The following is a 12,833-nucleotide window of genomic DNA, read 5'->3' on the forward strand; positions in this document are numbered from 1 at the left end:
TGAGATTAACAAGCCCTATTTAATTGTAATGGTGCATTTATTCTGTAAGTAACAATATCTAAAGTATAAAATAACCAACACCTTTAAAAGTATAAATAGTCTATTTGTACAATCAGAATTAAGGGTTAAGAACAAGATTTTCTAGATCATGAAGGTAAAAGAAGTTGCAATTTCATTGACATGCACAGCCAATTGAAATTTCAAGGGCAGATAACTCAATTTTCTAACATTCTTTTGAAAATTTTCCAAAAATATTTAGCGATGCAGAGTTAAAATAGTGGTCAATTAATATAGAGAATACTTCTTTGAGTAAAACTGTATTGTCAGATCAGTGGGGTTTTATTATGTGCATTTCAGATACTTGTACTAAATCACCTACCTTTATACCAAAGGTAAATATAGTAATTAGACCCTTAAAAAGTAGTCCTAAGAACAACATCCACAGGGCTGTGTATACTCCATCTCCTGCCTTTGTACTGGATGTATAGGAACTTAAAGATGTAGAGTTTCTTTGGTAGTCACTGAAAAAAAAATTAGAAGTGTCATGAATAAAGTAACCAGTACACTAAATGAAAGTTCCTTGCATCTAATTTCTATATTTATATGTATATACTACTTACAGAAAACAAACAATAAAGAACTTCATGAAGCACAGCTAAAACAACAGTAGCATGTCAACCTGTATTCTTTTGGGGCAATTGTGGACACAATACTAGTTTTTGACACAATCAAGCATAGAGACTGTCCCTAGATTACATTCTTTTGATTACCATTATAACCTTGGTTCCCTTGATTATTCTTTCAGTTCATTATGGACACAACAACTGGTTTGGACACAAATTTGAAATTAATTTTTTTTTTTAATCTGACCAAAAAGTTGATTTTTGAAGGGTTAGACCCCTTTGGTGCCTTATAACTCAAAAACCAAAAGAAATATCAGATATCAGATTGAAAAATTCAGGCAGAGATTTTTTCTAAGGAATCTGTTAAAAAAAAGTTTCTGAAATCTGACCAAAAACAAAACAGTCAATTTTTTTAAAGTGTGTCTCTTTTGACCCCTTATAATTTGAAAGCCGTAAGAGTTATCTGAAATCTGAAAGACAATAAAAATAAAAAAAACTTATTATTCTTGGGCATGGCCCAATTTTGTACCCCTCAAACTTCAAAATGGCTAAAAATAAGCCAGTACCCTGTAAAAAACATTTTATAACAGAATTTAAACCGGAAGTGGTTAGCATATAGGGTTGACATCATGGGAGTGGTGAGAGACATCATTATTCTATAGAAACCAGGTGAAAAAAAAACATTATGGATCCATTCTGCTGTTGAAAGAGGCCGGGAATCAAGCCCTACCCCTAAAAAATTCACAACTTGTTGTGGCCTCCTTAACTCATGAGCATTTTTTTTTTTAAAGTAATACATGTAGTAAAACAAAAAATTATTAATTACATTGCATTTAACGAATGGACAGAGAAAAAAGAGAAAACTAATCACATTTTCGGAATATAGCAATACATTGAGGACATTTCACTTGAAGTGAAATATGAATGCAAGTTGTATTCTACATGGTAGAAAATTAACAATTTCATTATTTTTGCCTAAATTCTGTATACTTTCCTCACACTGTTGGGACGTCATTACAAACAGTTGAGAACTTCTATGATCATTACGATGGACTAGTGATAATTACCAGAGTAGTGTTTTATCTTCAGCTCCACATCGGCTGAACAATTGTCGTATCAACTCACTTGTGTTCATCCTGTAAATAGTTCAGGTATTATAATGTTCAATTCATCATATCTTTAAAATTAACAATAAATTCATCATATCTTAAAAATTAACAATACTGTAAAATTTAAAAATTGTTGTCAGAAAGTTAATTGGACAGTTATCACAACTAAAAATACTGTGATCAAGCTTACAAAGAGAATACCACCATTTCAAAAAGAAATTAGTATTAAATGTTAAACCAAGACGTTCAGATAATTGGATTTCTCCAATAGTAATTATATTTCACTCATGCTAATCGATACATGCCAAACTTTCCCATAAAAGTTTATCTAAATCCCTTGATTGGTTTAGAAGGCATTGCAATTACAATGTTTAAACATGTCAAACCCTTAAGTTGGATTATCTCTTTTTGGACTCCTCCTACAGTAGTTAAATACCTTCATGCATATTTACCTTTGATGCCCAATTTTCTTGAAAATTTCATCGAAACTTCTTTAGCAGTTTAGGAGGAGTAGCACTTACAAAGGTGGCAGAGACAAATATGGGTTGCTTTCTATTTACCAACAAACTTTCTTTGCGAGAGTATAATAATTTCAACTCCCTTTTTTACAAAAAGAAAGTTAAATTTGGCTCCAATTTTCATAAAACTGAATATTTTCTTATTTTGTCTAAATGACAAAAATTTGGCACATACTGGAAAAAAAACCCACATGGCAGACCTTCATATTTTACATCAATACTGTTATTTTTAAACCCACAATTGATTGTGAGAATACCATATTAGGATGAGCATATGGTCAAAAATTTATGTTTCGACAAAAATTGTAGAAATGACAGCTGTTGTAAGCAGGCATTTTTCAGCAAAAGTTGTGTTGTCTGCAACTCCTCCTCAACAACTTGCAGGATAGTTATGAAACTTAATGGGTTTTAAATTACCATATTAGGATGTGAATATTGTAAGGAATTTATGTCTTAAGTAAATCTGCAGTTATATTCTGCCATTGTGTTGTCCACAAAAAAAATATTACTGATGTGGTATGGATTTGGGTGTTTAAGAAATGGCAGCAAAATTGTGTGTCATAAGTGTTCAGTTCATCCCCCATAAAATGTCCAATATGTGTGTCCACATTGGTCCTCAAATGTATGTGGTTCAAAAGAATGCTGGGTATTGGTCCCATTAGGGGCAATATCTAGTTCAAACAGAATTAACTAAAACTAGATTAGGGTCTGCTCATTGCATGTCTTGTTTTCCACATCATGTTAAAAACCATTCTATTGTATATGTACATGTTCCTACCTGGTATAACTGTTTGGGAAACTGAGGATGGCAGTTACTAAGGTGACAGCTAATACCTAGAATTTTAAAAATAAACATTATACATGTTAATATTTATGTATGTTTAAGCCTGCTAATTTTTTCAAAATAATTAAAACAGTACAAATCGAGATTTTATCCTAGATAATTTTAATACAACTTTTTGGAGGTTATTAAAATAATGAAACCTTATCAACAATGAACAGCTGTGCACATATATGTAGTACTAACCCTGAGATTACATACCTCTACTATTGGATACTGTCCAAGCTTTGAATTCTTTCTGTATCGACACCATTTAATGTTCATTTTGTTGAAAAAACTACCATATAAACCCTAAAAAGTAACACAATGATTTGACTAGGACTGAAAACTTGATAAAATGTGAACATAGATTTTTGGAAGACCACACAAAATAAAGTAAAAATGAATTATATACACTTTATACATGACACAGACTTGTCTAAGTTCTATATAATTCTCTTTCAATTGTTTTCACTTTTCAGTTAACCAATCAATTTACCCTCTACCCTTTACTCTTAGGAATCAATTCCTTTTCTTCAGTTAACACCAGCCCCCAGTAATATAAATGATATCATTTCTAATAGAAACCAAAGTTCTTTGGTAAACACTTTCCCCTAACAACAGCCCATAGTAATATACATGGTATTAGTTCTCGTAGATATCACATTCTTCATTTAATACTTACCCCTAATGCCCCCAATAATATAAATGGTATGAGTTCTTGTAGATACCATGGTTCATTGTATTCCACATAGAACATGACTAGATGGTCATTGCCAAAAGGATTGATAGATCGCAACACAAAAGCTGCAGCTAATGCACAGAAAAATGACCTCCATAAGGTCTTTAATGGAAAATAATAACTAACCTAGAAATAGATAACATATGTATATTATTATTAAAAATTATGGTTTGCATGCCGCATGACATTTTTTGTGAAAGTAATTGTTAATGATTTTTATCTGTACAAATATCTCATTGTTATGTACTAATAGCTGTCCATCTATAAATCATGCAGAGTTATTTATGGGTGAGTAAGATGCATATTTCTGTTTTCAATAAGTTATGAAAAAGTCATTGAACAAGTGGAATTATTTTTGAAGGGATATAACTCAGATTTTGCAAAAACATTCTCATATAACTTTTACATCAAATATATTTACTAGAAGGTTTCACATGAAAAATTATTGTTCATTCCGTCAATTAATCAATGACTATGGCTAATTAACATAACCAAATTGAAACAGAAGATTTCTTTCTGAATGAATCACTTAATTCATATTCAGCATGAATCTGATAAAGACAGCTGCTTCATGCATTAAACACATTTTATGTACGTTTTTTGTACAGTTAAAACTTGTATTATAGCATTATTTACATATACCTATGCAAAATACTTTCATAGAAATAGATTGGCTTTCAACACAAAGTATAGTACTTTGTATTGTAGTAATTATTTTAATACAGTCTCATGAAAAATGTTATGCCATATGCAAGGTGTACAAATTGTTTCCAATCAATTATTGGGATAGCCCTGTTATGAACACCCCCTGCTATACCAAGTATGTTAAATTAAGTCTTAACATATTAATACATAATAATACTCACTTCTTCTAAACTAAATAAAACTCCACCAATAGGAGCACCAAATGCTACACTAACACCTGCTGCCCCTGCAGCTGATAAAATCTGAAATCAAATTAAATTAGAACCTTAATATGCCCAGACTTTTCTAGGTTTTTTTTTCCTTTTTTTTTGCTTTTTTTACAAATTGGTCACTAATGTACATAAAAATAATAGGAAAATTAATTGGAATGAGGAAATAACCATCAGTGTCAAAGACCATTGAAATTTAATAAGTGAGCGGAACTTGTTCTGCACACAAGTTAAAATCTTAATGCTTTCTTTGCATGAATATTGTCATATGGTTTATCTTAATATTACTATTATTATCAGGTTGACCTATAATTGTGATGATGCTTTATTCTTCAATAAAATTTTATTCATAATTTTTATCATTCTTATGTCTGTCTAATTCCCTCATTTTGGAATGAATAGATATTAAAGTTTCAAATTTTTGGGTTCACCAATGATCAAAGACAACACCAAGTCCATCAAGATGACCAGATTTGTTTTTATGAAACAGAACAAACCAACTTTCAGTAATTCTACTTCTGGACCATCTGGTATGTCGTCTGGGAAGAACCACAGAACAAACCAATAATGGAAAATGAACCTGTGGTTCAAATGGAGTGCACCATTTAATGGAAGCACACTGTCTTGATTTATATCAATTTCTGTACTTTTTCTAATAAAAGTCTTTTTCTGATTTTGGGAAACTTTCTAATTGAAGAGATTTCTTTATTTTTGAAAGGCATTCACAACTACACTCCACCTGATTTCACAAGGTCAACAATATTACCAAAAATAGGCTAGTAATACAGTAAAAGAAGAATAAAAAGTTAATTCAACTTTAAAGTGAAAGAAAATTAAGTTTTCTGCATGACTTACCTCCCTTTTCTTAGCTTCATTGGAGCCATATTTAGGGAACAGATATGAGAAAATATTGCCACAACAAGCTGCCACATGAACAAATGGACCTTCTTTACCAAGACTTAACCCAGCTGATACTGCCAACATCATACCAACTGACTTGGTCAGTAGCGTCCATTTTCCTAGGTATCCTCGGATAATAAATCCACTTAATATTGTTTTGATCTGAAAACAGAAGAACTCAATTGTTTAAAAGATTGAAGATTATATAGTTTGTGGTCTTTTTATTTTAAATTTTACAAATCTTCCAACCCAGTATTTGTCACAGAGAAAAATAAAATTTTAGTTAAAAACTACCGTGTATATAACAGAATCTAAATTCATGCTAATGGTAATTTAGTCAATTTTTTCATATTGCTTTTCAAATTCAAACCTTGTCAAGTTCAGAAATATTTCTTATGCTAGGAGATTATCTCCTGTTGACATCATCCAAATGTATTTCTGATCATGATAAAAGTTTATATTGAAAAAAAAATTCAACAACTGAAAAGTTTTTTCCCTCCACCTATCCATCCATGGGTTTTGACAAAAAATATTCATAATCATGAACTGGACAGTTTGATGTACAAATGTAAAATACAAAACTGGTATAGATTTATCCAATCTAACTTATTTTAATATAGTCTTCACACATTCAAGATTTTGCTTTGCTAAAGGAAATATTTTTTACCTTCACAAAAACAAGAGGCTTCCTGAAGCCTGAATCGTTCACCTGGTTAAATTTGCCTTTCAAGGCCAATAAATTTAACAAGGACTTTTCCAACAACTTTGAATCAAGAAGACTTTGGTAGCACTTATCATAAGGATCATTTCAGCAAATGAAAGTTTCTTTCTTTCTATCATTGTTTTCAAGATATTGACTGAAAACTGTTAAAAAAAAAACATCCTTTTTCACCTTTCAAAGGGATTAACTTTTACAAGGAGTCGTCTAACAACTTTGATACATTGGAGACTTTTGTAGACTTTAGAATAAGGATCATTTCAGCAACTGAAAGAATTTGGCTAAACCTATCTGTTCTGGAAATATACAATGTATGAGAAAAACGTCAGACCCCTTTGTTCTATTTTTAGTAACAACAGCCATATTTTTCCATGGATCAAAAATCACTACATCAGTTCTATGAAAAATGCCCAAGGAACAATCATACCAACTATGGTTCCAATTGGTCTGATAGTGTCAGAGGAGAAGATTTTTGAAAGAAATAACAATAAAAATAGCAAAAAAAGTTGAAAAGAGCAATATCTCCAACATGGCTTAACAGATCAATATGAAAATTTTGACACAGATAGATCTCATTATGCTGAACATTTTAATCCCATATCAGCATCTGGCTAAACCTAACAGTTTCGGAGATATACGCAAAGAACTACTGACTGACCCCTATGTTCCATTTTTAGTAATGGTGGCCATTTTTTTCAACAGATCAAAAATCCCCACATCAGTACTATGAAGGATACCCCAAGGAATATCATACCAAGTTTGGTCCTAATTGATCAAATAGTGTCAGAGGAGAACAGCTTTGATAAATTGTTCACCACCACGACAACGATCAACAACAATGGATGAAGATGATGACGAACGCCAAGTGATGGTAAAGGCTCACATCGCCTTCCACCAGGTGAGCTAAAAAACCAGCTCAAAGTATTTTACTTAAAAAAGGATCACAGTTATGCTATTTTCAGCTGAAAGAAATTACCCCTCAACATTAACTCAGTCAATACAGTTCCCTATTTATAAACCTAGAATAAAACCTTAATCTAAAACATACTAACATACCTCAGGAATACCAGATCCACAAGCATATGGAGCAAATGAATGAACAAACGCTGAAGCTAACATGGCGAACACTACAGCCCACATGACATACAGTAAATACTTCACAATGTATCCTCCTGCGGCAGGCTTCCCTCCTGACTGGACTCCAAGTATCTCCGACCAAGTATTCCACTGAAATTGACATATATGCAGTCCAAAAACTAGCTGTACTGAAAACCATTGTTTCTTTATGACAACAGAACTATTTGACAGACAGGAAGGTCATGCCACCTGGCTCCAAAAAGAATCTTCAAATATGGTTAACTTTAGAAGGCTTTTGTCCAATTATCAAGAGGCTATATATAGGCAGTTACAATGGGACAGTGTTCAGTAGTTTCATGCATACAAAAACAGGCACTCATATACTATAAAAAACTGTTCTGATGTACTTGGCAGTTATGCAACATATATAGAGTGACTTTGGCTACTTTATTGTTTTTTGTTTGTTTGTGTGTTTGTTTGTGTGTTTGTTTGTTTGTTTGTTTGTTTGTTGTCTCTTAGACATGTGGAACCTAAGTTCTTTTAATAGAAACTTTTTTCTTCGTTTATTTCAAGATCAAGATTTGAAAACATAACAATTCAATTTTAAATGAATATTGAACCTTTAAGCGACTAACCTTGTTACAATCAATGAGTATTTCTAGGTTTATTTTTGTACATTTTTTTGTACATTTTTTTTGGAGTTTTTTTTTTATGGTTTCAAATTATTTACAAATTATGTGTACATATAATTTGATTAATAGAGTACCTGACTACAAGCCTCGTCATCGTAGGTTGAATCATTAGCAGACCAACAACATTGTTCTTTGTTTAACCAGAACGCTTCTTTACAGATTCCTTCCTTCAGATCTGACATCCAAGTTGCTCCTATGTCAATTATACCTGCACATAATCCTACAATAAAAATAGATTTTTTTGTCAAATTAAATACATACAAGTAAAGTCTTGTGCAAAATGTTAAACTAGAAAGCTCACAAAAAGAATATCCCCATTAAAAATAGATTTCAATGTATCAAGCTGAAGTACAATTATCTCACTTATGAGTCCTTAAACAGTAATTATATTCCTTCATGCACATCTACATATAATGCTTAACCTTCCTATAAAATTCCATCAAAATCCCTAGAGCAGTTTGTGCTTACGAGGTTTTAGCATTTAAAACCCTTAAGTTGGGTTATCCCCCTCTTGAGTGCTCTGACAGTAACCATATTCCTTCATGCACATCTTCATCTAAATGCCAAACCTTCCCTACAAAACTTCATCAAAATCCTTGTGCAGTTTAGGTAGAATAGCGTTTACAAGAAATGTGGACAGACCTATGGTAAGACTAACAAACAACAGAGAGGGTGTTTCCTATATACTGGTACCCCCACCAATTTTGTTGGTAAGAAGTATAAATAAAACATATTACTGCACCCTCACAATAAAAGTAAAAAGGCTAGTGTGTATTCCTTAGTATGTTCCTTTGTTTTGTGTGACTTGTCATTTAGGTATCCTTGTTTTTGTTTGGTCTATGAATTTCCCCTGAATTTTTGGTATTTTTGCTTCTTCTATAATGCCTAAATTGTTTTTTTTTATTTTGTTTTATAGGTCAGTGTTGTCCTTTATCAATCTGCAAAAACATTGCATTAAATAACACATAAAATTATAATTCAATATAATCATCAAACTTATAGAGCAGATATGGTAAAAGATGTGGGTCAAGTATAGTATTACCAACATGTACATTAATACAATTCTATAGACATGTCTATAAATACTGGGTAAGGATCATTTTGTAGATATTTTTATGTACCAGGTGGTATAACCTTACAAAAGTAACACAAATTTATTATTTTCATGGATTTATGATGACCATGAAAATACATTAAAATTGGAAACAGAAAAAACAAGTCAAACATTCATAATGAACCATAAACTCCCTTTTATATCCCTGAAAGTGGATCTGTACACAATGAGGTTTTTTACAATCCTATCATATTATGTTTCTATAGATAATACCACTAAACTACCATAAACTCACCTGCAGCTACACCCACCAACAGAACACACACCCAGCCTGACCAGGCATCGTGAGCACTAAGTAATTTCTCCCAACATCCTTCTTGTCTCTTCTTTATGATATGTCGATGTCTCATACGATCCCTGGCTATATCTCGTAGCCAATCAATTGTATGGAAATCTTCATATTGACCAATACCAGGAGGCAGGTCCTCTAATGTGTCCATCAGGTTTGATGAACCTGAAATCATTTTTTTAAATACTGTTAAAGTCAGGATGCTCATATAAAAACACTTTACTAAATGGATTCTTAACACAAAAACTCTCTCACCAGATGATTATAAAGATCTCCTTCATAGACCATCAGCCAATAATACAAAACCTTCATAACTTTTATTAAAACTGTTCAAGACAAGCTCCAAACATGAAGAACCCTAAGTTTTTAGTTAAAATTTTTCAAAATTCCATATAAGCCCTCTGTTGTAAAAAGTTGCTAGCTCAAAGTTTGCATGGACAGACATACATACAGACAGACAGACAGACAGACAAAGAGACAAACAAGTTCCTTATAACAAGTACTGGTCTATTCATTTGATTAAAATAACAAGCATTTGAGAGTATTGCATGGCAATACAAAGTCCCCTGTTGGAACATGAATCCATTCAAGAGAATAAACTGCAAACTTTATGCACAATTTGTTACCGAGAAAAGTAAGGAAACTGAGTCTGAAGTCCAAGGACCCTAACTCATCAAAGGATCAATGGACTATAGCAAATACTGAACGATCTATAATTATCATTGTGAAGCTACGTTGCAAATATCAAATATTTATCTACAAGTAAAAAAAAAAGGTGGAAAATTGAGTTATTGCATGAATTTTTCTAAGTCCAAAAAATTAACAATCCACAACAAAATTCAAACTTAATCTATAACTTGTCATGGTAAAGCAATGTACCAAATATTAATTGTATATTTGCAAGCATGACAATACAGTTATATATAAAACAGTCATATGACTTTATCCAATTTTTTATCAACTCAAATATCAAACAACTACAGAGAGATTTATTTGATAAGAATTGAATCTATATATATGACAAAAATCTTAGTTACAGAGCAAAAACTTCATATTAAAGATCCTGGAGAACAAAGGTTGAACTTTTTTTAATTTTTAAAGCCATTGCTCAAATAAACTATATGATTTATTAAAGGCATTTTACCTCTTAATAAATTTACAATTTAGTTAGGTACAGGTAAGCAAAATGTCACTTTAATTCTTTTCATATAAATCATTATAATTTAAATTGATATATTATATATTAGCCTTTTGATAGGTTTTTTTTCTGGGCAAGATAGGTTATTTTCCATAGAATAACTTGGTACTGTCATGTCATTAACATGGTTGGTCTACAATCTGCAGTCTGCAGCTGTAATAATTCCTAACTATTAATGAGGCTTTGATGAAGGAGCAAATCATATTTTTACTGGAATTGATTAGAATATTAAATTATGAGGAGTGTTATTAATTTTTGACCAAGTAATGCTTGCATAACCAACATTGGGGCAGTTTACGCTTTGTGAGCCATGATTTATGAACAAGCATATTAAGATTTCCCAAAGTTGGTTATGCAAGCATAATATGGGAAAAAATGAAATCTTTAATGAAACTGATGAAAAAGATGGACAATCTAACCAAAAAGTGATGAAAGTCTGGTGCTGAACCATTAAGTGTAAGTGTTTGTAAGAATCAGGCAAAATGGAACAAATCAGAAACATGCATATCAAAACCCCACCAATCTAACAATATATTATCACTGAGGGATACTTAGAACATATAGTTTGTATCATCTACATGTACTTTTGATACAGAAAAATCACTGTTCATTCTGACATCATGATGAGTTTAATATAACATTGGATCAGAAATACTGTCCGGATAAAATGAACCCTGTGCCACCAATACCAAGGGATCTGCCTGGTTTCTACTTGAACAATCTAAATGTAAGTGTTTCTAAGAATCAGGCAAAATGGAAAAAAATCAGAAACATGCATGTCAAAACCCCACCGATCTGACAATGTAATATCACTCAAGGGTACTATCTCTATTTCAAAGTACCATTATATGATCTCTGCCTCACTGGCTTTGCTCAGAAATTGTTCAATAGAATCTTAGAAAAATGAGGTTTTTGACAGAGTTATTATTTATTTTCAGTGCATTTCAATGAAATTGTAACTCAATTGTCCAGCATCACATGGAAAATCTTGTCTGTTTTCCTAGATTCTGGTGGTGCAAATAGTCAAATTACACTATCAAAATGATGGTTTTTTTCATACCACATTTCACATACAACCTGATTATTACAAGGACTGACACTTAAATAATAAATAATTATGTTCTGATTTAGTATTTATTGCCATCAGAAAAAAAAAAACAGAAAGGGACATAAAACCAGCAACACATTTTGATCTTACCATTATCTTGTACTGATGTCGGAGATCCCTGTTCGTTCATTTCTTTATAATTTTCTACCATGTGATGGTACATGTCCTGTAGCTTTGTTATTTTATCCATGTTATACATTAAATCCTTCTATACTATTTAAATGTATGAAACTAACTTGCTAAAGCATTTAACACTACAGAAACACTGCTTGGTGGCAATAAGTCAATTCAATAGAAATATTTTACCGGGATGGTAAAGTTGTTTTTCATTAAAACATTATTCAAATAGATCAGTAACTGATGTCATTTCATTTTATTTTTTCTGTTCTTCAAAATCAAATTAAAATCACAGAATAATTGAACCTCAAGCACTCGCATTTATATAGTCACTTTCTAGATAAATTTTTAAAATCAACATCCAAATAATATTCCTGATGTCTAAATTAAGAAAATTATATTCTATGACAGTAAAAATCCATAACATAACATTGTCCTCCTGTTTTATGTAAGAATACCCCCTACATTACGACACTAGGACATATTTCACATCTCAGTGACAATGCTAGCCACAGAGATCTGCTATCACAATGATTTAATTCTAATGAATATAAATCACCAACAGACTCCAATCACACTTGGTTCTGTCTTAACCAATATGTATGTAAATTTCCAGCAATTCAGCATCCCAACTCTTCCAAGCTTTTAAGTTGTGTCATTAAGACAAGCTATAAAAGACCAATACAGCTCCAAATTCTATTCGTATCAAATAACAAATTGTCATACTATGATTACGGAGACCAATTCCACACAGTTGGTCCTAAATATGGACAAATTCTATAATTGATTTCTTTAGTTAATTACAGGAAACATAAAGAAATAAATCCTGGTTTAAGGCTGGGTAAAGGTATTATCTACAGGTCATGGATGGCAATGGTACTGGTGCTAGGTTAA

The 12,833-nt window shown here is 31.7% G+C and overlaps 1 protein-coding gene across 4 annotated transcripts in view; it reads right to left on the reverse strand.

Moving 5' to 3' along the window:
- The window catches only part of LOC148604703 (H(+)/Cl(-) exchange transporter 4-like), a 43,534-nt gene that overhangs the window by 17,908 nt on the left and 12,793 nt on the right, over positions 1-12,833 (reverse strand). For all 4 annotated transcript variants that reach the window (XM_088551025.1, XM_088551023.1, XM_088551024.1 and 1 more), the window contains 10 exons: positions 9,463-9,681; positions 8,188-8,333; positions 7,401-7,571; positions 5,582-5,788; positions 4,679-4,759; positions 3,756-3,938; positions 3,293-3,382; positions 3,029-3,084; positions 1,691-1,759; positions 380-521 (listed from right to left, as the gene is read on the reverse strand). In XM_088551025.1, coding sequence (XP_088407151.1) covers positions 380-521; positions 1,691-1,759; positions 3,029-3,084; positions 3,293-3,382; positions 3,756-3,938; positions 4,679-4,759; positions 5,582-5,788; positions 7,401-7,571; positions 8,188-8,333; positions 9,463-9,681 — 1,364 coding nt within the window. The remainder of the gene's footprint in view (positions 1-379; positions 522-1,690; positions 1,760-3,028; positions 3,085-3,292; positions 3,383-3,755; positions 3,939-4,678; positions 4,760-5,581; positions 5,789-7,400; positions 7,572-8,187; positions 8,334-9,462; positions 9,682-12,833) is intronic.

This window comes from Perna viridis, chromosome 10 (genome assembly GCF_037379345.1).
Source record: "Perna viridis isolate PV_CMFRI_1.1 ecotype Kerala chromosome 10, ASM3737934v1, whole genome shotgun sequence".
NCBI classification, from domain to species: domain Eukaryota; kingdom Metazoa; phylum Mollusca; class Bivalvia; order Mytilida; family Mytilidae; genus Perna; species Perna viridis.